Source organism: Neolamprologus multifasciatus, chromosome 13, assembly GCF_963576455.1.
Source record: "Neolamprologus multifasciatus chromosome 13, fNeoMul1.2, whole genome shotgun sequence".
Classification (NCBI taxonomy): domain Eukaryota; kingdom Metazoa; phylum Chordata; class Actinopteri; order Cichliformes; family Cichlidae; genus Neolamprologus; species Neolamprologus multifasciatus.
Window position 1 is genome coordinate 24,807,536 of NC_140451.1, and position 25,210 is coordinate 24,832,745.

At 39.7% G+C, this 25,210-nt stretch overlaps 2 protein-coding genes across 4 annotated transcripts; one reads left to right on the top strand and one right to left on the bottom strand.

Annotated features, from left to right (window-relative positions):
* Window positions 1-134: 134 nt before the first annotated feature.
* Window positions 135-17,100, bottom strand: abcg5 (ATP-binding cassette, sub-family G (WHITE), member 5). The gene is made up of 14 exons (XM_085183592.1): window positions 16,817-17,100; window positions 16,489-16,610; window positions 16,210-16,346; window positions 13,880-13,978; window positions 12,859-12,991; window positions 11,535-11,674; window positions 6,244-6,373; window positions 5,904-6,117; window positions 5,479-5,684; window positions 1,910-2,048; window positions 1,718-1,791; window positions 1,474-1,585; window positions 1,236-1,348; window positions 135-898 (listed from the first exon to the last, which is right to left on the bottom strand). Exons 1-14 carry the CDS (start codon window positions 16,981-16,983, stop codon window positions 714-716), a joined length of 1,971 nt encoding a protein of 656 aa, XP_085039718.1. The 5' UTR covers window positions 16,984-17,100; the 3' UTR covers window positions 135-713.
* Window positions 16,335-25,208, top strand: abcg8 (ATP-binding cassette, sub-family G (WHITE), member 8). Of its 3 annotated transcripts, none has more exons than XM_085183591.1 (13): window positions 16,335-16,581; window positions 19,368-19,469; window positions 19,581-19,728; window positions 19,973-20,211; window positions 20,470-20,602; window positions 21,123-21,392; window positions 21,648-21,801; window positions 22,108-22,212; window positions 22,292-22,491; window positions 23,351-23,427; window positions 23,576-23,843; window positions 23,950-24,077; window positions 24,301-25,208. In XM_085183591.1, exons 3-13 carry the CDS (start codon window positions 19,632-19,634, stop codon window positions 24,436-24,438), a joined length of 1,809 nt encoding a protein of 602 aa, XP_085039717.1. In that variant the 5' UTR covers window positions 16,335-16,581; window positions 19,368-19,469; window positions 19,581-19,631; the 3' UTR covers window positions 24,439-25,208. The 3 variants fall into 3 exon arrangements, with proteins under 3 accessions (XP_085039717.1, XP_085039715.1, XP_085039716.1); XM_085183589.1 differs by lacking the exon at window positions 16,335-16,581 and adding an exon at window positions 17,207-17,484; XM_085183590.1 differs by lacking the exon at window positions 16,335-16,581 and adding an exon at window positions 17,207-17,484 and having other exon boundaries at window positions 22,111-22,212.
* The last annotated feature ends 2 nt before the right edge of the window (window positions 25,209-25,210 follow it).

Here is a 25,210-nt window from a genome sequence, read left to right on the forward strand (position 1 = left end):
CAAAGCGTGCATTTGAAAGAAAGACGATTTAAGTGACTTTGATCATGACATAGATGTTGGTGCCAGATAGGCAGGTTGAAGCGTTTCTAAAACTGCTGATCTACTAGGATTTTCCTGTGCAACCATTTCTTGGGTTTAAGGAGAATGTTCTGAAAAAGAAAATATGGCTTTTTGATTGTCAGAATGCCTCAAACTGATAGGAAAGCAACAGTAACTCAAAAAGCGCTCGTTATGATAAGCAGAAGTGCATCTCTGAATGCATAACACGTCAAACCTTGAAGCAGTTGGGCTTCAGTGGCATCATGTGCCACTCCAGTCAGCTTAGAAAAGAGAAACCGAGGGTACAAATCACACAAACTCACCAAAAGTCTGGATTTCTGCTATGACATTTGCATGGTAGGGTCAACATTTGGCATAATCAGCAACAAAAACTAAACATGAATCCTGTCTTATATCAGTGGTTGAGTTTGTTGTTGGTGGTGTAATTTATTTTCCTAGCACACTTTGGGCTGCTACCAGGTGGCCATCATTTAAACAGTCTGTTGAGTATTGCTGAAAATGTCCATCCCTTTATTATCGAGAAAGCAAAAAGGGTACGGTGTACCTAATACAGTGGTGGGTGTAGGTCATCTCTGAATAGTGAATTTCATAACAAATGCTTTATAAGCTTAACTTAAAAAGAAGATTTTACCCACAAAGCCGTGTTTGTGGGCTTAGTGACGCACAACCTTGTCCCTGATCTTAAAGCTAATTATGCCTAGCAGCAGCAGAGCAGGCAGGAAAGCGTAGAGGAGAACAAAGTCTAGTGTGTATCGAGACAATGCGCCAGGATAACCCTCCTCAATGATCTGATTGCCATGGGTGACCACACAAGCTCCCGGCAAAGATGTGGAATTATCTATAATCACAAAAACACAAAAGATATTAAGAGATTTCATCTTCTGAAAGCGCCTTTTAGTCTAAATGACTGTAAGTGCTGCTGAGTGACTTTGACCACTGATCCTGAACCCATCCTTTATAAATCAGTCTTAAAAGGACCAATAGCAGAAAGATCAAATGTAAGACAGATAATTGAATTCAGTTATTTCTAATGATCTTTCCTGCTTTATCCTCTACACTACTCGCAGAATCACTGATGATATTGGCCAATGCCAGTGTTCTTAGTAATACAATGTAAATTAACAAAATAGCATTCCCTCTAGAATAGGATGATCCCATGTTAAAAATGAACTTACTGCATGTGAACTGGAGACCATGAAACTCCGTGACTATGAGCAGCTCACAGCTGTACTTCTGGAAAGTCAGGTAACTGAGCCACTGAAAGACCTGTGGCATCTGCTGGGTGCTCCTGTTGCAAAGAAGAGGAGAGGAAAGTGAGCATATGTCCTGAGAGTTAGCATTATTATACCTTCATTTTCAATAAATTCTAAATCAGTTTTCTAATCATAAAGTTAAGCATATTTGGGATTTTACCTTAGAAAGCCAGATCCCACCACTATCCCTGCAATATTGAGTAGAGCCACTCCAGTGTTGACCATGTTAGGGTCTTGGACCACACCTAGTAGCACCACAGTCAGCAACTCACCTGATGAGAGTGGAAAAAAACAAACAAACATATGAATATGTGCAGCTAAAAGATAAAGAAAGTGGAAACATGGCTATTAAATGCATTTAACCCATTTGTGCCCCCCAAAATAGCACTTTACCCTTGGCTCACCTATAACATGCGGCACCAGAACTACAGCAGTGAAACACAGGAAGCGCAAACCTTCCGGATGCATCCCCACTGTCCTGAGAGCAAAGCAAGGCAGAGACAAACACACAGGAGAGACATTGATGACTAATCCTTGAGTGGATAAATGTGCTTCTTCCACCGCCAACACAAAAACACATCAAGTTTATGACCAACCAGTAAAGGAAGGAGGTGAAGATGAAGACACTCAGGATGCTGAGGGGCAGGATGTGGAAGATGTAGGCTAAGAACATTTGCCATTTAGTGTAGAGTCCATCCTGACTCTCCTGATCACCGATGGCTCGCAATGCTGGGACTGTGAGTATAAAAACAGAAGGGGTGCAAAAAAAAGATAAAAGTGACTTCTGGTCCATTCCATATAAAATCAACCAAATCTGGAAAAAAAAAAAAACAAACCTTTATTTTTTTAAAGAATAACTTTAATATATTTAATAGATATAAATAAGATAAATGAATACTGTCAAATATTGATGCCTGTCAAATCTGAGACTGATTATTCAAGGAATATGATAATGCTGAGCGATTGTGCACATGTATGTATAAAAGGCTTAATGTTGTTTTGATTGCAGTTTTTAAATCTGCATTAAACTTGGAAAAATATGATGATTTCAAGAGTGCAAAACCCAGAAAAATTTCTTAAGTGGAGTTTTACCTTTTTCATATTTCATTCAGTTCCAGTACTTTAAAATCTGCATATTATAATGAACAGTCCATTCTGTTCTATTGTCTCATAACTGAAAGCATGCATATGAAAACAAAATATATCAAAAGGGCTTTCCTTTAATTTCCCCCGTAACAGGATAATGGCGATTATGAATATTTGCGATCGCTCCATATTTCAGGTGTTCTTGGTTTTATGCCAAGAATTTACCAAGACAACTTGATGGGCCTGTTTCTTTTAAAAAAATAAGCTTTTCGTTGAATCCTATCAGTTGTTATCTCCGAGACTGAAGATCACAATGATATCCCCAAGCACAACCTCTAATTGTTTGGGTGTTTACAGAGGCTGACTTCAGCTCAGCCCAATCGTTTATCACATCTATTCTCCTCAGTGTCTGTGAGGGCTGGAGACCGGAAGCTAAGATTTTAGACTATGTTGATACAGTCATAGGAAAGAGAAAGTATACTCTCTTAGGTTTTATATATCAAGACATAATAAAAATCATCTGGTCCTCCAAATTAGGTAAATACAAGCACAGATTAAAAACAACAGATGACATATTGCACAATGTTATTAATTAAACCAAAATGCAGAAGCAGTACATGAAAAACTAAGTACATCTTTACTTCTGCCAAAGGAATTAAGGAGGTAAGTAGCAGGTAGGTGCTGATAATCAAATGCACACAGTTAATTAAACATCAGCATGTCCAATCATCCCTATCTATGCCAAACAATAAAGATGTTAGATATAATCTTTAAGAAGTAATTATTATAGGCTTATAAAGACATCATTCTACAGTGAGAAAGAGTTCAAAACAGTTGGCAGCCTTCCCAAGAGTGGACGTCGGAGCAAATTTACTTTCTATTCTCATGGAAACTGCAAAAAAACCCACAGCTGCAATTCAGACTCTACTGAGCCCGGTTAGCATAAAATAGTTAAAAGTTTACGTTCAAGACAGCACACACAGACACACACACACACACACACAAAGAAAAGTAGACTGATCAAGCATGGCTTGTTTAAAAAGGGTTTCCAGGGGGAAATCTCTTCTCTCTACATGGCAGCACAGTGTACTGTAGGTTTAAAGTTGCAGCTGAAGACATCTGGAACAATGTCCTTTGTGGAGATGTTTGGCTGTAAGGCACAGTGTCACATTCTGAGAAATCCAAACACAACATATCCACACAAACACCTATTAACTGTCAGCTGTGGGAGTGGAGGGCATTTGATTTGGTTTGAGTCAGACTGACAGTCTTACAGCTACAGCTTGGCTAACAGGATAATAGGACAATGATCCCAAAGCTCAGCAGCAAATCTCCAACAGAATGGCTCTCTAGAGACAAATGCCTGCAAACCTCAATGAACTGAAGCAATGCTGTAAAGAAGAGTGTTCAAAAGTCCCTCCATGTGAGAGACTGATGTAGTAAAGGTGGTTTTACAAGCTACTGAATCATGGTGTACTCAATTTTTCACAAAGTGCTTCTGCTTTCTGGCCTATATGGTGACACTGTGTGATATGTCAAGTGTTTTTCATCTGAGGTTCATCTCTACTTGTCAGATCTGGCAAGAACTGGAACATTTTTATTATGTTTTGATAAAACCTTGTAAATGACAAAGGGTGTGACCGACAGTAAGGAAATACAGCCAAGATGATTCATTCATCCATTCCTATCACTGAAACACACATTCCAATAGAGCCTTTTTGGAAATAGTTGTATTTTATTTTGTCTATTGATTGTTGTCCTTTTCTTAACCTTACTTTTTCACTCATTAAATAAGTCTCCCAGATATTGAACAAAGCCACTAACGACCAAATTATTTGTTAAACCACAAATAAAAATCATAAATCTCTCTGACATTAAAAATAAAGTGGGTTAAAAGGCAGTACAAGTCCTCTATAAAAGACACTGCTGTGGTTGTAGTTTATAAAATGCTGACAGGAGACTTAGTGCAGATTTTTCTCTCCCTGTATTTGATGTTATCTTAAGTCAAAGCACGCAATATAAAAAAACCCCATAAAACTGTTAATCATGGAAATCTATGTGCACACAATATTGTACTGTATTGTATGTTCTCTAAGTTTGTAGGTAAAAGGGCACTCGGGCTCATTGAGCTCTGAAGAGATTAAAGGTCATGAACACCCAATGATCATTTCAAATATGTAAACTGAAGGATCTCCTCAGCAACTAAAGTATTACTTCATGCACGGTCTTCTAATGGACATTTTTTCTTTCATGTATTCTTATCTCCAATAGTCTACATACCTTTAACATCCAAGATTAAGCTAGACTTTACACAGTTATGCCAAAGGTGACAAAAGTCAGTAAGAAATTAAAGTGATTTTACAATTGAATCAGGGGGAAGTGGCCTCTCACACAGCTGCGATAAACATGCTTCATATCCATTTCTCAGAACTAACAAGTATCCACCTCATGTGGATTAAGCGTTGTTAGAAACATGCACAGAGATGTGCTGTAACGTCACATAGTTTAAGTGAATGTATGGACAACAAAGTCGACATTCATATTTTGTCTTTTGTCTTGTCTAATTATTATTTTCAGCATTTTATACAGTTAAGTCCATACATTTTCAAACAGTGATGCATTTTTTGTGATTTTGTTTCGGTACACCAAAACAGTGGTCAAACAGTGCAATTCAGTCAAGATGTCATTGAAGTGCAGATATTCAGCTTTAATTTAAGGGTTTGAACAAGAGTATTGCATTTAGCTGATTAGGAATTAAAGTCAATTTGAGATATTTTCAGAAGTTCAAAATTAATTGATACCTAATCCCTCTGTGTGTGTGTGTGTGTGTTTTTTCTATAAGCGGATAAAGGAATCTGGAGTTGATTCCAAGTGTTGAAACTGCATTTATTAGCTCTTCATCAGTCTTTGAATAAGAAAAAATCATGTTTTCAAGTTATTGACTCAAAGTTTTTATCCAGCTTCCTCTTCTTTTTTTTTTTTATAAAACTGTCAGGCAGCATCTTGGTGTTTGGGACGTACAAATGTAAATGTACTAATTCATCCTGGTGAGCAGATGTTTGGTGTTGGCGGAACTCACAGAGAGCGACGGCGTTCAGCATGCCCGTGTATGGTGAAGCACCGATGCTCTGATAGATTATGCCGATGCGGTCCTGCACAGCACCCTTAGTGACGTCGATGTCTAAATGTATGACGAAGAAGGCCACAAACAGACCATAAATCAGGTTCTGGGATAGACGCATCAGAACACCCATCCTGTCTCTGGACAGGTTTCTTACTGTGCGCCTGCACACAGAACACAGAAGGGCAAAATTAATGAGCAAATTTTTTACCTACTGATACCCTACGAAGAAATCATCATGATGCATGGAAGTAATCTGTATATGTTACATGTCTTTTATAAAGCAGCACACTAAGTGACATTTGTAATTTGTACCTGGAATATTGTGATCATATTTCAGTTTTTAATAGTGATTTATGGGTGGTGTGTACAAGCACACTGACCTGAGGAGAACTCCAAGTTTGGCAGCACCGCTGGGTGACTCTTTGCTCTTAAAGGGTATGGCGGGCTTGTCTGATCTCTGCAAGCTCTGCTCCATTTTTTCCAGCATGCTCTGGTAGATGGTAGACCTCTGATAGGCTGACGTGATTTCATGCATGCGAGTGAATGTGGCTGCCTCCCTCTCGCTGCTGCGTGTGTCCACTGAGGTGAAGTCAACTGTTTGACATCAAGTTGAAATTTTAATGTTCATGCTATGGAAAAATCATCTTCTTTAAAAAAAAAATTATGACTTATAATAAAAACACAACACCGTGCAGTGTGCTGGGTCATATCATACTGTACCATAGATGTCAAAGGGGTTGCAGTACTCTGGACACTCATATCCACATTGGCTGAAGAAATCCACCATCTCTTCTGTTTGTCCACAAAATACTAGCTCCCCACGACTCATTATAGCTATCCTGTTGAACACCTTGGAGGTAGACACACACAAAGAAACAATATTATTCCATCAGCATGTCTGTGAAGGTTCTCAGTCATCCAGGTCATTGTAGTCAAAGGAGCTTGCAAAGAAAAGCGTCTGGACTTCTTTAAGTTACTTGAAGACGTTTCACCTCTCATCCGAGAAGCTTCTTCAGTTCTAAGGTCAAATGGCGGAGAGTCCCAGATTTAAACCCAGTGGGAGTATCCCCCCCAAAGAGGGACAAAAGGACCCCCTGATGATCCTCTAATCATCTGAGCCAAGGTGTGAAAATGGTTGTGGGTCCCAATCAGCCAGGGTTTCAGGTGAGCTCATTGTGAAACCTGGCCCCTGACCTTCACAAGGAAGGTGTCCCACTCAGACCCATAGTCAGTAGCATAAACCCAGCCACTTATAACATTGCAAAACACCTTGCTACCATCCTTGCACCTCTCGTGGGGAACACCCCACACCACATCAAGAACTCCACCGACTTCACCGACAAGGTTCAGAAACTTACCCTGGATCCAGATGAAACCATGGTGTCCTTTGATGTAGTCTCTCTCTTCACTTGCATACCCACCACGGCGGCCGTGGAGACTGTCAGAAAACGACTACAAGAAGACAGCTCCTTAGAAGACAGGACCAACTTCAAACCCGATCAGATCTGCACACTGTTAGACCTCTGCCTTACCACAACATACTTCAAATACAACGAAGGCTTCTACAGACAAAAACATGGCTGTGCCATGGGCTCCCCCGTGTCACCTATTGTAGCCAACCTTTACATGGAGGAAGTGGAAAGGAAGGATCTTGGCTCTTTCAAAGGAAGAGTACCCAGCCACTGGTACAGATATGTAGACGACACCTGGGTCAAAATCAAGACACAAGAAGTGGAATCCTTCACTGCGCACATTACCGCTGTGGATAAAAACATCAAGTTCACCAGAGAAGACACAAAGGACAACTGTTTGCCTTTCCTGGACTGCGCTGTGCACATTGAAGAGAATGGCAACCTCAACATCGAAGTTTACCAGAAGCCAACACACATGGACCAGTACCTCCTCTTTGACTCCCATCACCCTCTGGAACACAAACTTGGAGTGATTAGGACCCTACACCACCGGGCAGAACACGAAGGAAAAAAGAAGGAACACACACATGTAAAGGAAGCACTCAAAACATGCGGTTACCTAACTCAGAAACCAGTCTTACTTGTTATCATCTATCGTCCACCTGGGCCTTACACAGAGTTTCTGTCTGATTTCTCAGACTTTATATCTAATTTAGTTCAGAGCTCAGATAAAATAATTATTGTGGGTGATTTTAACATCCATGTAGATGCTAAAAATGACAGCCTCAACATGGCATTTAATCTGTTGTTAGACTCAATTGGTTTCTCTCAAAATGTAAAAGAACCCACCCACCACTTTAATCACACTCTAGATCTTGTTTTAACATATGGCATAGAAACTGAACATTTAACAGTGTTTCCTGAAAACCCTCTCCTGTCTGATCATTTCTTGATAACATTTACATTTACAATAATTGATTACGCAGCAGTGGAGAGTGGACTTTATCAAAGTAGATGTCTTTCTGAAAGCGCTGTAACTAAGTTTAAGAATATAATCCAGCCACTGTTATCATCGTCAATGCCCTGTACCAACACAGAGCAGAGCAGCTATCTGAACGCTACCCCAACAGAGGTCGATTATCTTGTTAATAATTTCACCTCCTCACTACGTACGACTCTGGATACTGTAGCTCCAGTGAAAACTAAGGTCTCTAATCAGAAGTACCTGACCCCGTGGTATAATTCTCAAACACGTACCCTAAAGCAGATGACTCGTAATCTGGAGAGGAAATGGCGTGTCACAAATTTAGAGGATCATCATTTAGCCTGGAGAAATAGTTTGTTGCTTTATAAGAAAGCCCTCCGCAAAGCCAGAACAGCTTACTACTCATCACTGATTGAAGAAAATAAGAACAACCCCAGGTTTCTCTTCAGCACTGTAGCCAGGCTGACAAAAAGTCAGAGCTCTGTTGAGCCAACCATCCCTTTAACGTTAACTAGTGATGACTTCATGAACTTCTTCACAAATAAAATTTTTATCATTAGAGAAAAAATTACCAATAATCATCCCACAGATGTAATATTATCTACAGCTACTCTTAGTTCCATTGATGTTAAGTTAGACTCTTTTTTTCCAATCGATCTTTCTGAGTTAACTTCAATAATTACTTCCTCCAAACCATCAACGTGTCTTTTAGACCCCATTCCTACAAAACTGCTCAAAGAAGTCCTGCCATTGATTAATTCTTCGATCTTATATATGATCAACCTATCTCTAATAATCGGCTATGTACCACAGGCCTTCAAGGTGGCTGCAGTTAAACCTTTACTCAAAAAGCCATCTCTAGACCCAGCAGTCTTAGCTAATTATAGGCCAATCTCCAACCTTCCTTTCATATCAAAAATCCTTGAAAGAGTAGTTGTCAAACAGCTAACAGATCATCTGCAGAGGAATGGTTTATTTGAAGAGTTTCAGTCAGGTTTCAGAGTTCATCACAGCACAGAAACAGCTTTATTGAAGGTTACAAATGATCTTCTTATGGCCTCTGACAGTGGACTCATCTCTGTGCTTGTCCTTCTTGACCTTAGTGCAGCATTCGATACTGTTGACCATAATATTCTATTAGAGCGATTAGAACATGCTGTAGGTATTACAGGTATTGCACTGCAATGGTTTGTATCATATCTATCTAATAGACTCCAATTTGTGCATGTAAATGGAGAGTCCTCTTCACACACTGAGGTTAATTATGGAGTTCCACAGGGTTCGGTGCTAGGACCAATTCTGTTTACATTATACATGCTTCCCCTAGGCAGCATCATTAGAAGACATAGCATACATTTTCACTGCTATGCAGATGACACCCAGCTCTATCTGTCCATGAAGCCAGATAACACACACCAATTAGTTAAACTGCAGGAATGTCTTAAAGACATAAAGACTTGGATGGCCACTAACTTTCTGCTTCTTAACTCAGATAAAACTGAGGTCATTGTACTCGGCACTGAAAAGCTTAGAAATATGGTATCTAACCAGATTCTTACTCTGGATGGCATTACCTTGGCCTCCAGTAACACTGTGAGGAACCTTGGAGTCATTTTTGACCAGGATATGTCCTTCAACGCACATATTAAACAAATATGTAAGACTGCGTTCTTCCATTTGCGCAACATCTCTAAAATTAGAAATATCCTGTCTCAGAGTGACGCTGAAAAACTAGTTCATGCATTTATTACTTCCAGGCTAGACTACTGCAATTCATTATTATCAGGATGTCCAAAAAACTCACTGAAAAGCCTTCAGTTAATCCAAAATGCTGCAGCAAGAGTACTGACAGGGACTAGAAAGAGAGAGCATATTTCTCCTGTTTTGGCTTCCCTTCATTGGCTTCCTGTTAAATCCAGAATTGAATTCAAAATCCTGCTCCTCACATACAAGGTCTTAAATAATCAGGCCCCATCTTATCTTAATGACCTTGTAGTACCATATCACCCTATTAGAGCACTTCGCTCTCGCTCTGCAGGCCTACTTGTTGTTCCTAGAGTATTTAAAAGTAGAATGGGAGGGAGAGCCTTCAGTTTTCAGGCCCCTCTTCTGTGGAACCAGCTTCCAGTTTGGATTCAGGAGACAGACACTATCTCTACTTTTAAGATTAGGCTTAAAACCTTCCTTTTTGCTAAAGCATATAGTTAGGGCTGGACCAGGTGACCCTGAATCCTCCCTTAGTTATGCTGCAATAGATGTAGGCTGCCGGGGGATTCCCATGATGCATTGAGTTTTTCCTTTCCAGTCACCTTTCTCACTCACTATGTATTAACAGACCTCTCTGTATTGAATCGTATCTGTTATTAATCTCTGTCTCTCTTCCACAGCATATCCTGTCTTCCTTCTCTCACCCCAACCGGTCGCAGCAGATGGCCGCCCCTCCCTGAGCCTGGTTCTGCCGGAGGTTTCTTCCTGTTAAAAGGGAGTTTTTCCTTCCCACTGTCGCCAAAGTGCTTGCTCATAGGGGGTCATATGATTGTTGGGCTTTTCTCTGTATCTATGAAGCGCCTTGAGGCGACATTTGTTGTGATTTGGCGCTATATAAATAAAATTGAATTGAATTGAAATCCTAATTGGGCATTCATAAAGTCAGCAAAGAGGCACAGAAAAGAAGATCAGACACCAGTGAGGGAGGATAAGAAAGACAGACGCAACAACATTGTCATCCCCTATGTAGCCAGTGTATCAGAGAAACTCAGGAGGGTTTTCTCCAAGCATGACATCCCGGTGCATTTCAGACCCAGCAACACACTCAGACAAAAACTGGTTCACCCGAAAGACAAAACTCCAAAACACAGACTTAACAATGTGGTGTATGCTGTACAGTGTAGTGAGAAATGCCCAGACCTCTACACTGGAGAGACCAAACAGCCACGTCACAGGCGTATGGCACAACATAGAAGAGCCACCTCCACAGGACAAGAGTCAGCAGTCCATCTGCATCTTAAGGATGTCTACCATCTATAATCCAGTTTTGAGTTCCCTTCCCAGACGCCTTAACGCCCACTCACATCCTGGGCCATCTGACCTCAGGAAATCGCGTGATAAGGTGGGGCCAGGTTTCACAATGAGCTCACCTGAAACCTTGGCTGATTGGGACCCACACCCATTTTCACACCTTGGCTCAGATGATTAGAGGATCATCAGGGGGTTTAAATCTGGGACTCTCCGCCATTTGACCTTAGAACTGAAGAAGCTTCTCAGATGAGAGGTGAAACGTCTTCAAGCAACTTAAAGAAGTCCAGACGCTTTTCTTTGTAAGCTCCTTTGATTCCATCAGCATGTGACTTTTCACAAAACATTCACTATCAAAGGATCAAAGACTCTGATGCAAAGATGTGTACAGTGTAACCAAAATGTTTTCTTAATATGTGTCTAATATATGAAGTGGTGTAATTCTGATTAAAAAAAACAAATTCTTTAGCTGTGAGTTAGATAAATGTAGCTGATGTTGGCACATACGTGTGAAAAATGCAATTGCATCCTTCCTTAAAGGAGGTTTGACTCTACAAGCCATTCATTGTCTTTTTCACCAGTTCTTCTCAAAAACCCACCCTGAAGAGCTCAGAGCGTGGTTGGTGGATAGTTACTATGACGATACGGTCTCTCTTGGCCAGCTCTGCCAACAGCACTACAATCTGATTGGCCGTCATGCTGTCCAGACCAGTGGTCGGCTCATCCAATAGGATCACCCCTGAAACGACAGCATCCCAATGACATCACTGCTGTCACTGCAGGTTTGTCATGCAGTGAAACACTGAGAATAAGTGAAAGGCAGGACAATAACTTTTTCCTTCTAAGTAAAAACTCTCAGATGTACTTTTTATTAAGTGGCACATTGCAGGACTCTCTGTGGGGCCGACTTAACTTGCGGAGATAAGTGAGTTCTCTTTTTTTTTAGTTAATTACTCTAATTAGGACAATTAAAAGATTGGCTCTTCGCATTATGAAAGCAGAGTGGAATTAGCAGATACTTTAATTGTGAGATTAATTCATTTCCTGGTTGATTGGAGAGTCACCGAATGGGAACTCCTCATTACTCTGTGTGTGACTCTGTGTGTGTGTGAGTGTGTTCATGGGCATTTTAATCCTGAATGAGGACTGAGACCCTCCATCCTCCCTAGAGGACTGAAGTCCTGATAAACTACACCTGGGATACACACACACACACACACACTGAAGTGGGCTTCTGCTCATTCCCCTTGCGGTGTGATAACCCAGTCCTTTATTACTCTTCTCCATCTCTCCCTCTGTCCCTTTTCTCTGTCTCTTCTTACTCCTGTCTCACTTAGATCCTTTTGTTTTTCTCCAGTGTGGACTTCAAAACTCTTCTGGGGAGAGACAGGTTATGTGGTGAACTTTCCACTGTTCTCATGCTTCTGATCCTTCAGCCTCCCTCTGCTGCATTCTCCCACAGTCGTGGGAAAAAAAGAAAGTTTTCACGGGACTATATGCAGTCCTGTTTTGGCAGTTTGCTAGTCTGACAAACAAGCAGCAGCAAATCTACAACAGAATGACTGAAAAAGAAAATAATCAAGGTGGTGCAATGGCCCAGTCAAAGTTCAGACACAACCTCATTGAAACTTTCTTTTTCACGACTCCACCAAAGACATATTTTGAAACATTTTATGAAAGCATATTATATATAATCATTTTCTTTTATCTGCCAAAGTCTTTGAAAATCACTTCTAATCCCTCTTATTATCTATTTTACATCCATTAAAAGTGAAGATTTGAGTGATTAATGACTTTTACTCTGCGTCACCTCATTATTTTGATTTAAACCGACAGCAAATGTTTGCTTTGGAGGAAACAGGTTGGTCACAGATGAACTTGTGTAAATCTCCTCAGGTGTATCTGAGGTGCACTGGTACTCACTTGGGTCCTGAAGTAACTGACTGGCAATGGAGACCCTTCGGCGCTCACCCCCGGAGATCCCAGGGAAAACCTGACCTCCAATAACACTGTGGGCCACGTGACTAAGGCTCAGCTCAGCCATCACTGCTGACACCTACATGGGAGCCAGAGGTCAAGGTTCAGGCGAGACAAGAGTTACGACTATTAGCAAATCTACTAAAAAAGGGCCTGCAGGAGATATCATACATTGATCAGCTAAAACATTGGAATAAAATCCCCTCATTATTATGAAAAGATTTGCTGTGAACTCTTCAGATAATCACCCTGCTCATGGGAACAATACTCAGAAAATTGCTCAGGGGTTTGAGTCTGACCCCAGCAACAATCTACACAGTCTAAAAAAAATAATGTTCAAAAGAACAAGAAAGAAAAAACTAGAAGTAACCAGCACCAGAAAAAAACTCATCTTGTTTCCACTTTAAACTTACAGGATCCAAAGGACCCACTGCTGGTGCCAAGCACCACATGAGCTTCATTAGACCCTGATGAGTGTATTTGATAGCTCCGCAAGATTAGGAGAAGCAATATTTTCCTGTTTTTACAGTTTGGAAATATTTCAGAGCGAGGGACTCAAACAAAAATATTAGGCTGAGAACAACTGACCTTAAATGTCAGGTCAGGTACTCTTTTTTTTAAAAAAATGGGCATTTGCAGCATTTATGTGCTGTAAGCAAAGAGATCTGTAACAAAATGTAACACATTCTCAGTCATCTTGATGCTGCACATGACTCTCTGTGAAGCAATAACTCAGCCATACTTAACTAACCTAAAATATAAAACAACACAGCGATGCACCTTCTAAGATTAAGCTGATCATCCAAATAAGCACTGAAACTGTTTGTGTGTTGACATCTTAGTGGATACTGATATCCATCAGCCTGTAATTTATTTATTTATTTATTGGGATATGTTCTGTAGCAGGCAGAGATGCCAGGTTTAAGAAAATAATGAAAGAAATGCCCAGACGCAGCTCTAAAGTCACCTTTTTCTTGATAGCTTCAGCCGAGCGTTTCCGCAGGGCCAGCTGAGCTGTGTAGGTCAGAGTCTCCTCCACTGTCAGATAACTCAGCAAGTTATCGCTCTGGAAAAGAATGGCAGAAAGAGGAAACAGGGCATTAACAGAAAAGAAACTAGACACAAAAAACCACTGTAAATTGTGATTTGGCAACCTTAAAACTAGAAACTACCACCTCTATTCCTCAAGGAGATGAATTAAGAAAACATCTCAGTATTTCTCTTGAGTGGTCATCAGTAAACAAATGGAAGTATATGTTTGGACTGGATACTTTTATGTCACGCTCTCTCCATCTATAGCATCTTTGTAGCACATCCCCGTACAGTGAGCATATATCCTCACAAACGTCTATGTTCATATATGCCAGTGCGACCCATCTGTAATATACCTTTGCCTCGGATGTGTGCACACACACAGGCACAGGCGCATGACTTAAACCAGCTGAACCTGCTGCCTGCTTCAATTAACACATGGCGCCTCCCAATCCCACTTCTCCTTATTCTCTCATCTGAATGACTTTAATATGAGGAGCTCATATCACCTCCTCATCTACAGCTTAGCAGCGGAAGTTAATGACGAGGCTTAGAGAGCAGAAGGGGGAGCTATCAGCTAGAGGGGAGAGATGATTTGAAAAGAAGCAAGGCTGGTTTTAAACCAGTGTTTTTAATTCAGGCTTTGGATACACTTGAGCACCTCTCATTGCGAGATTACATATATGAGGAGGCTATCAGGGGTCTTAAGTTAATTTCATACGGAGGCCAGGGCAGCTTTTCAGGAGTTACTGCAGAATGTTCATTGAGTTTGTGGCGGTTTGTACAACCACAGGCAAAACTAAATACATACAGGCTATGTGCATGAGGCCAGCTGCTTTTGAAACTGTAGTGGAAAGTTTAATGAGTGTTTGTGTGAACTACAGGAAAGTGAAATGTGCATGAACTTATTTGCTAATTACTTTAAACTCTGTTCAGTCTCCCATTAATCAGTCCACTGCTGGGTTTGACAATTATGAATTGGGAATACATTTTCCTTTATTAGAAGTCATGTAATTTCAACTGCTTTGACTTTTTGTTTGTTATCCATCTGATTGTTAGCAGGATTGCTCAAAAAGCCACGTGTCATTACATTTTCTTACCAGTGGTTGGGATTGGGCCCATCTTTTAAATTTCATTTGGGTTTCAATCCATGAATTCTTTACCATTGTGAAGGTATGTCTAACTACTATGCACACACTGACACACTAATGGATGCACTGGAGTCAGTTTGGGGTTCAGTATCTGTAATGTTTGGTGAATGCCTGTGGAGCCTCTTTCGACTTGTGTAGATGTAGCTGGAAATTACTGTATTTATTTTTTTGTGAAAAAAAAATGTTTAGAGGCTTTTTGGACGTTACTAAGGATTCAGTTTATCAAACTGATATTTTATTTTAGCCTTACCCTTTGATTAATGCCATCCACTCGTGTGAAGCGGTCACTAGCTAGCATGCTTTAAATGGATTGAAACCTATCTGGTGGATATCTGAGGGTGTGCGAGATTATGCAACTTAATAAATGTAATAATAATTAATAATAAACTTGAACAGTAATAGAGGAAGTTTTTTTTTGAACCGTTCCTCATTCAGGTGTGCAGTGATTTTAAACCAGGGTTCAGTATTTACACTATGACACTTATATTGACTTATATGACACAAATATTGAACGTGAGGATCCAGTGATCGAACCACTTGAACTCCTGACCCCCAAAAAACTGATGTTGTGAAAGGATTAGAATCCGAAATTTGAGCAAAGTATGGAGGTCATGCAGTCTTAGACCGCTTTTCTTTTGTTTCTGTGTATATTATTACCATTTAAATGTGCTTTTTATGCAGCTGTTTAAAATTACACAGTAAATTGTTTATAAATGTACATGTTTTTTGTAATAAAGCAACAGAAAAGCGTATGACGAGTTTAAAAATGTCAAAATTGATATGGTAGTTAAGGATATTAAGCACCCCAAGGCTTTTATTAACTTAAACAGAGAAACAATTTTCTTATAAGTGTAAATAAAAATCTGTTAATATAACTTAAACACAATTGTTGTGTTATTTTAACATTTATTGTACCTAATAGTTATTAACACATAATATTTTATATGTTTATAATATTAACACATATAACACTACGTAATATTAACAATAATATTACTTTTAATTATTCATGAATGCTTATTATATCAATATTGTATCGATAGAAATGCAGTACTGGGATAATAAGTAAAAGCTATGAGTTAAATCTTGATGTGTGGACGTTTCTTTGTCTTACCTGCAGCACATAGGAGAAGCAGTCCTGATACTGCTCTTGCTTCAGTTTTCTACCATTAACAAAGACTTCTCCCAGCAGCGTGCCCTGGTTCCCAATCCGCCCTGAGATGGCATCCAGCAATGTGGTTTTTCCTGAGCCTTTATAATGAAAAGTGCAGATAAAGACACATATGCATAAAAACACTCATGATTTAACTGATTTTTAACGCTTCCTGATAAAAATGTTGTATTTCTTTTTCACTTTAAACATTTGGCTCTTGGATTGAACTGAACCTCGAACCTGAGTTGCCCAGTATGCCCATGATCTGCCCACTATCAACATGAAAGGAGACATCATTCAGGATCTGACGAGTCCATCGGTTCCTGTAGGAGGGTAAGTCCCACCACGGACCCACACGTTCACTGTGAAACACATGTATATATGCACACATGCATAAGGACAAAGACTATTTTATTTTTTTCAACACGATGTCTATCTCGGCTGTGGGAAAAATCAGCTCTTTATGAACAATCAGATATCAGACAATCACAGTCAAGTAATAATGAGTAAATTAAGTCAAATTCTCTGAGTCTGTTTTTTACTCGTGTTGGTTGTCAGCAGCACTTACCTGACTGTGTAGGAGATCTTTCTGACACTTAGAGAACAGGTGGGCTCTGATTGCTCCTCTCTGCTGTCTCTCCACACATCTTTCTTCACCTCCGCCACAAACCTGAAGGACTCTTTTACTTTCCCGTTCTGCGGCTCCTCCATCTGCATTGAATAAAATCTGTTCATGTCTCCCCCAGGTCTGTATCAAATCTGTTTCACATCAGATTGTTCATATTGTTTCAGTCCCAGACTTTGTCTTCTGCGCCTGTTGCCTGCACACAGCAGAAATGCGAGATCAGTAGTGACTCTCTGGAAGCGTGAGCGCAGCAAATGTCATGTTATCTCAGAGAACTTTGATCAAAGGTTGTATAATGAAGACAAAAAGCACACATGCTAAGTCAGTTCACAGCCCTTCAGTCTGGACTCAGTCCTCGTATTGTCGGCTGCGTCCCAAAAAAGCTGTGACTGACAGGATAAAGCAGAGGGCGAACTGACATGACATGAACTCGGATGCTTCAAGAAGAAAGAATTGTGAACTAGCAGGGAGAAGATCTTCAGGAGGACGTGAACAACTGGCGACACAAAGCAGCAGACAGAGAGGAAAAGAGGAGTATTGACCTCTCTAACCTGCAAATTATAACCATGGACAATGGCAGTGACCTTATACACACAAACGACTACTCACAGGTTTGTCAGGTCAAAATATGCAAAGTTTAGATCTCCTAAAGAAAATGACCAATCCAGGTCTTAACTTTGTGCTGTTTTACTTTATTTATAGCCCTGAACTCCCTGAACTCTTTGACTGAGTATAACATGGGATTTTATTAACTGATCTGAAGTAACCTAAATCAATTTATGATCAGTAGTGTGCTCAACCAGTACTAGAAACTTTACTTTATGTGGGTTTTTGTTTTTTCTTTAAAAAAACAAACTTATTTATAATCTTGAAGAAAATAATTTGATTGATTTCCTAATATATCATTTTAACATTTTGCTGAAAAACTGGAGTTTTTCCCTGAATGCACTTAAGTGCAAATTAATTTAGAAAAAAACTGTCATTTCAAATAGAAAATGTTGAATTGGATAATTGGTTGGAAAAACACATGGATGGATCGATGGTTTAGCAACCTCTGTTTTTCCTCCTATTTCAGTTTCTGCATCTGGCATGTTCTGGTTGCATAGGCAGGATCAGCAGTGACAACATTTCCAAACTCTATGATGCATTTTGTCGAGATAAATATCATTATAAATGCGACCAGAATGCTCTGAAATCTGGATGTTTATGCAATGAGAACCCAAATGAACCATTTAACGTTATTTGTAAAATTAAACTATTTAACTCATTAAGTCCAGAGTAGACTGCTTCAGTACATGAAGTCTGGTAGGCACTAAGGTCATGATCACACCGGGTACCTTTTGCCTTTCCTGGTGTCATTACACTGGCTTCCTGTTCAGTTATTATTGCTTAGCTATAACATGTCTACTGCTGGGTTTCGTTTACTCAAGCATAAAAAAATGTTTTTCTATCAAATGGCCAGAAATGCATAAACTTCTGTTAAGTAAGGCAACGCAGACTCACTGCTTAAATATGCTAACCCCAGCAAACCCAAGTTGTTTGCTTGCCAGCAGCTTTTACCAGTTTCAGACCAAGCTTTCCCAGTTACAGCACTGAAATCCAGGTCCTTTTTCCATCCAGTGTTCAAATCAGGATTTGTAACATATTTTTGTCTCATTGTAATTATCAGATCGTGCCCAGTTAAGTGTCTCATTAATTAATACATTCAGTAAAATATCAAATTATTTTTCACTCATTTGTTTAATGGCTGAATTTGGTTGTAAATGTATTAATTGCGTTCTTTGTTTTATTACGTTCACGACTCACATTTTCACATCTATCTGATGTCCGACTGCGTTTTGCTATACAATGAAAAAAAATCTGTAAAAAAAAAAAAAAATGTATTTGTTCTTTTCAGCCAGTACATTATTATTTTATAGAAGCTTCCATGAGTGATAAATGATCAAATTTGATGTGTGGCTAAAAAAGTCGTTAATTTTAAAACAGAACTGTTATAATCTACAGCATGTAAACTAGATTAAGTGGCAGCATGCTGTTAATCTCAACTTGAACATTTGTATTTTTTTTCTTCTGCAACTGAACTATTGGGTTTCTTTTAAATTGGACTCTGGTCACACAGGCAGATATTTGCACATACAGTACAAACAAACACAAGCAGGTCGACAATCAAACACACAAGTTAATGCGTGTAACAATTTTTTTCCATAAAAGACTAAATGACAAAAGACAAAATCACATTTTCTAATCACATCCAACACATCCAACTAATATGTGGCCACAGGTTTATTATCTACTGTGCTGTTTGTTGTTACTACCTAAACGAAATTAGTTTGTAAAATCAGCAAATCTGTAATTCTGATTTGAAACTTTGAAATAAGAACATCTTGTTTCTCATAGTTTTTAAGGTATATATAGGTCAATATATATAAAAACATTTAGTACATGTATCTTGGTCTGTATGAAACGTATTGACTTGCTTGCTTCGCATTAACAGCATCAAGACAGAGAGTTATTCTCATCTGAGGAGGACAGCAGTCTCTACTTCACCTACAGCGGAGGCTGCAATGTCCTGGAGGTCAAAAACCTTTGCTATGAGGTAACTATAGGTCACCTGCTCTTTTCTTACATGAGTTTTCTCAAGCTCCTGACTGGTTCATGTGTATACATGCTGCAGGTGTTCATCGTGTACATGTGTTTATGTTCACAGGTGGATACAGCAGCTCAGATCCCGTGGTACGAGAGGCTGTCAGAGTTCAAAATGCCGTGGGAAATTAAAGGAAATAAGCAGACAGCCATCAACAAGCTGAGCCTCACTGTCCACAGCGGACAGATGCTGGCCCTTATTGGCAGCTCAGGTGACGTACAAAGATTTGAAGTATAGCTTTATTAAATAAAGTAATAGATATGCTTTGTTCCACCAGAACAGTAAAGAAAAAACTGCATTTTCTTGAAGAATAAATGTGTGTTAAGTAAAAATAAGTAGAAAATCTGCTAATTTGGAAGACTCATAGATGCATTCCTCCTGTTCTATATTGCTTATGGTTTGTTTTTTTGAACATAAGCAAAGATGAGAATGTCTTGAATTCAATATGTTTTCAGGTTGTGGTAAAACGTCTCTGCTGGACATAATAACTTGTCGGGATGAAGGAGGCATCACGAAGTCTGGTGAGATTCTAATTAATGGGAAGCGCAACACGCCCCACCTCGTCAAGAAAAGCATTGCTCACGTCCGCCAAGACGATCGGCTTTTTCCTCACCTCACCGTCCGAGAGACTCTCTCCTTTGTTGCCAAACTGAGGTTGCCCACTCACTTCACACAGGCTCAAAGGGACCAGAGGGTAAGATTAAGACTGGTCAATAAATGGGACTCAAACTATTTCCATAACAGTATTTGCATGATTGTTTGGATTGGGAGGTTCTTGTTTATCCATTTTATAATAGAGCCGTTGTCAGCATGTTTATCACATTCTCGTTAAGGCATGCCCTTTTAAACTCTTCGGAGTTTTTGTTGAACAAACACGTGTTAAATGATAAGAATGCTTGTATGTGTCCAGATAACAATGACTAACAGTGTCTCTGGTTGCTGTCTGTCACAGGTGGATGATGTTATCGCAGAACTGCGGTTGCGGCAGTGTGCACACACCAGGGTGGGAAACAACTACATCAGGGGGGTTTCTGGTGGAGAGAGGAGGAGAGTCAGCATAGCTGTCCAGCTTCTCTGGAACCCCGGTGAGAGATATTAACACAGACATTAATTAATGTGGTCCCCTGAACTGTCATTTATGTTGTTAAGACAGGGCAATGACTCAAACTGAAGTCCCAATCCAAGCAGCAGCTTTTATATATGGCACACTATTTTAATTGTGTCCTCTACAAGCCACTTTGCAACCCACCTCCAGTGCCTCCTTTCCATTTAGCATCTGACTGTAATCAGTGTCATATATGTTGTCTTTATTTCAACTTCTACAGTTACTATAGATGGATATAACATTTTTAACCCTTGTGTTTATGCGAGTTTTAAATGTTTCAGCTCTAAACAGGGTCTTTCACGCCCTTTCTGAACATCTATAAACTACTGCGAAGTGACACGAGTGTAACAGTTTTTCCTGTGAATAACAAACACATTTGACTAATTACTGACTTTAACAATCACGATTCCTCTATTATTTTCGAGCTCATACTGTTAAGATCTGTTATATAAAGAACAGGGTTTATCAGAGGTGATAGATTGGTCTATTTCCCCTCTCAGGTATTTTGATCCTGGATGAACCCACATCAGGTTTAGACAGCTTTACAGCTCACAACTTGGTGATCACACTGTCCCGTCTGGCTCGGGGAAATCGTCTGGTCCTGCTTTCAGTCCACCAGCCTCGATCAGATATCTTTCAGCTCTTCGACCTCGTCGTCCTGATGTCTTCAGGTTCAGCTGTTTACTGCGGTGCAGCTCGTGAGATGGTGCCTTACTTCACTGCTCTGGGACACCCCTGCCCACGATACTGCAACCCCTCTGACTACTACGGTTAGTAAGTGTGTCAAAAGAGAATTAAGATGTGCTTCTTCCCAGCATGCAATAACATCTTCTTACCAACCCCATGCTCACTGGTAACTTAAGGAAAGCTGGGACCCAACAATTTTCCACTAAGTTTCCAAAAGAAGCATTTGTTTTCATCTTAATGATAAATACTACATCTCTTTGTGTTTTTCATTCTTTTAAACCTATTCAAGCCTCATGTTGTTGGTGTCCTGTGTCTTTTATGTGTGTGTGTGTATCCAGTTGATCTGATCAGTATAGACCGGCGCAGTCCAGAGCAAGAAGCCGAGTGTTTGGAGAGGGCCAGAGTTCTGGCTGAGCAGTTCATGGAAAAGGTCCGTGATACTGACGACCACATGTGGAAAGCTGCTGGGACAGATGTAGCGCAAACCGACAGGTGATCATGTTTTTGTGTTAAAGTTTGGCTTTTTTTAAATTTTATTTTAATTGTTCATTCAATAATAAAACAGTAAGTAGTGATAATAAACCAGCATTTATCTAATAAAGCATAAGATTTTCTGTATTTTTTGTAAGAAATAACACCACAATATCTCTGCTTACAGCTTTCCAGATATAGGGATTTGCTGTTTTTTGTGATTACCTGTTGTAGATGCTTAAAAATCCTTTATGGTCATGCTTAAGCTGTGGACCAAACCTTTAAAACCCAGACTAACCCATCCATTCCTCTTTTTCCCACACACAGCAGCCCTCAGCAGCCAAGCAGGAGAAAAGAAGATGAAGTAATAACTATTTCCAGGCATGAAAACAGACTGCCAGGCAAACTACACCAGTTTAACACCCTCATCAAGTACGAGCATGAATGTTTTGGAGCACTCAAATCTATGTGACTGAATATGAACACTGACCTCTCTCCTCTTGTTCATCAGGCGTCACATGTATAATGACTTCAGAGACCTGGTCACCATATTAGTTCACGGCTTCGAGGCCCTCCTCATGTCGCTGCTGGTCGGCTCTCTCTACTACGGGGCAGGAGAAACCCGCCTGTCCATTCAGGACACCGTGTCTCTTCTCTACATGATCGGAGCTCTCACCCCATTTGCTGTGGTGCTGGACGTCATAGCTAAATGTGAGTAATAAAGCAGTTTGAAAGGATAAAGCCAGTAATTAGTGTCACTGGGGCTGCGTTTTGATTTCTCTATGCATTTACTTTAAATTATTTAAGTGTTTTATGTTATAAATGTTCACATGTAATGAGTATCATAAAAAAATTCTGTTTAAAATAAAGCAAAAATCACTGAAGACATTTCAAGTTGTGACCTCTGCATTTGCAGATGTCCACAATTTCATTGTACATGCGCAATGACAAAAGGGCTATTCTATTCTATTCTATTCTATTCTATTCTATTCTTTGAATTAATGATGAACACTTTAACAGAGCAGGTAAAGGTAGGATGGTTCAGAATGAAAAGATTATCAGAGTTATCAGACAGATTTGTGTTCTTTAACCCTGAGTTTTATGACATCCAGCCACATATACAGTGTAGAGGTGTAGCCATAACCATAAAAACTCAAGTTAAATTCAGGTCAAGGTCAGAAGACACCAAAAGATAGAAAAATGATGCCAGGCTCACTTAGAATTAAATACTGTGACTATAACTGCAGAGAGAGAAAAAAATCTCTGAAACTGCTTTTTATCCAGTATCATAAAACAAATACAACATTTATGTAGTTTGGGAGAATCTACAACTTGTGTCATTTGATTAAGGTAGCGTGTTGTCACCATATATGCATAATGTATTCTCTTTAAATAAATATCTTGTCCTGTTTATTCTGAAAGAGACATTGTGCTATATATTCATGTCCTAACCTAATACAACTCTTTGACATCTTAGTTTTTAAGAAAAAAACAAACTGCCTGGCTGAGGCTAAATACAGCTCATAAAGCTGATCCTGCTGCATGTATTGTGACTGAGTGCTTTCTGCAGGTCACACAGAGAGAGCCATGCTTTACCACGAGCTGCAGGACGGCATGTACTCTGTGACCTCCTACTTCTTTGCCAAGGTAAAGTCCAGTGATAAAACTGAATCTCCAGCAGGGGCCAGTCTTGTTCCATGCTGGAGTCACTGTATGCTGAATAGTACTGCAAGTGTGTTTTATGCATTCTTGACTGTCGTGCATTTTTGAATATATGCTTTTTCTCCATTTTCAGGTTTTGGGGGAGTTACCAGAACACTGTGTGTTCACATTAGTCTATGGTCTGCCCATCTATTGGCTGGCAGGACTTAACAAGGCGCCAGACCGTTTCCTTCTGAACTTCTTGTTAGTGTGGCTGATGGTTTACTGCAGCCGGGCCATGGCTCTGTTTGTAGCTGCTTTGCTTCCCACCCTGCAGACTTCTGCCTTCATGGGCAATTCTTTGTTCACTGTCTTCTACTTGACTGCAGGCTATGTTATCAACCTGGAGAATTTGTGGCTTGGTGAGGAATTATTTGCGTTATAAACCATAAACAACAGGCGACAGCTTCGGAAAGAAAAATGAGCTGGTCAGCATTTAATGTTTGTTCATGTTTTTTGTCTCCACAGTGGCATCGTGGCTCTCTTATGCCTCATTCATGCGCTGGGGTTTTGAGGGCATGCTGCAGGTGCAGTTCAGAGGCAACGAGTATTCCTTCACCATTGCAAACATGTCTATCAATGTTGATGGCATACACGTGAGTTAAACGCTATCATTTCAACTAAAGTTATGATTTGTTTACACATAACTGTTAGGTTTGCTATTATCTTATCAGATATTAAATCTTTAAGATTTATAGGACTAAACAAATCAGACCATAAGAGATTTATCAGGACTTAATGTTTTTAAGGACCTGCTTTAATGCACAAACCCATTTGATGAACATTTTTCTCCTCTAATCCTTTCTGTATGTCATTCAGGTGGTGGAGGCCCTGCACATGAACCAGTACCCGCTGTACTCTTGCTACTTGGTCCTACTTGGAGTCTGTCTGGGCTTCATGGTGCTCTATTTCCTGTCCCTAAAATTCATCAAGCAGAAGTCCAGTCAAGACTGGTGAACAACCAAACACCCTCTGACATCATCAGGGTTTTTATTTTGCATAAGTGGCAGGGAGGTTCTAGTTCGGCTGGTTTCGATACCAAAATTTCCATTTTATTCCTCTTTAGACATTTAATTCAAATGCTATAAAAGTAAAATACATGCATGATTAAAATGTTTAGATTTTTGTAATTTCAGCATCACAAACTTTACCCCTGTAATGGGAAAAATTTTCATAAAATACTATATTTACTCATCTAAAATATTTCAAAATGCTTCCATCGTTTACTGTTTTAATCTGCCAACAGAAAAAGATTTACAGAAGAAAAAGTTGAGCGTGGTGATGAAACAGTTTGGAGTTGCAGTGCCGCTGCCTGCTGCTGGATGGCAGCAGAGGACTGTCGTAACATTGATTTGAAAATAATGAACTTTTCTCTCGTTCGCCCTCTTTTTCCCAGGCATGGCAGATGATTAGAGCGCTACTTTAGCAGATATCAATCTGCAGCTTTTGCTTGTTCCATTTTCGATCTTCCTTCTCAGCGTTATCGTTTTTGTTTTTTTTTTGTATATGTAAAGTTATTAAGCATATTATTAAGACAGAATACTGAGCACTGAAGAAAGATGACCAAGAGAAATTTAGTAGGCCAACTCACACTCGGAAAAAACTTCTTGTGTAGACTGAATGCTATGTAAGCTGTGAGTTTTTGCACTGGTGCAAAAGCCTCTTAAATCTTTTTTTCTAACGTGGTTTGAGCCCAAATTAGTAAAGTATCGTCTCAAAACGCCTCACT

Bases quoted from the DNA above. Each gene is read 5' to 3' on its own strand.
- abcg5 (XM_085183592.1), bottom strand. From the start codon at position 16,983: ATGAACAGATTTTATTCAATGCAGATGGAGGAGCCGCAGAACGGGAAA. The intron at 6,118-6,243 runs GTACAGTATGAT...GATGTCAAACAG, and splicing joins CAACCCCTTTGACATCTATG to TTGACTTCACCTCAGTGGAC. The intron at 899-1,235 runs GTAAGTTCATTT...TTGTGATTATAG, and splicing joins TGGTCTCCAGTTCACATGCA to ATAATTCCACATCTTTGCCG.
- abcg8 (XM_085183589.1), top strand. From the start codon at position 17,440: ATGGACAATGGCAGTGACCTTATACACACAAACGACTACTCACAG. The intron at 20,212-20,469 runs GTAAGATTAAGA...TGTCTGTCACAG, and splicing joins AGGCTCAAAGGGACCAGAGG to GTGGATGATGTTATCGCAGA. The intron at 21,393-21,647 runs GTTAGTAAGTGT...GTGTGTATCCAG, and splicing joins CAACCCCTCTGACTACTACG to TTGATCTGATCAGTATAGAC.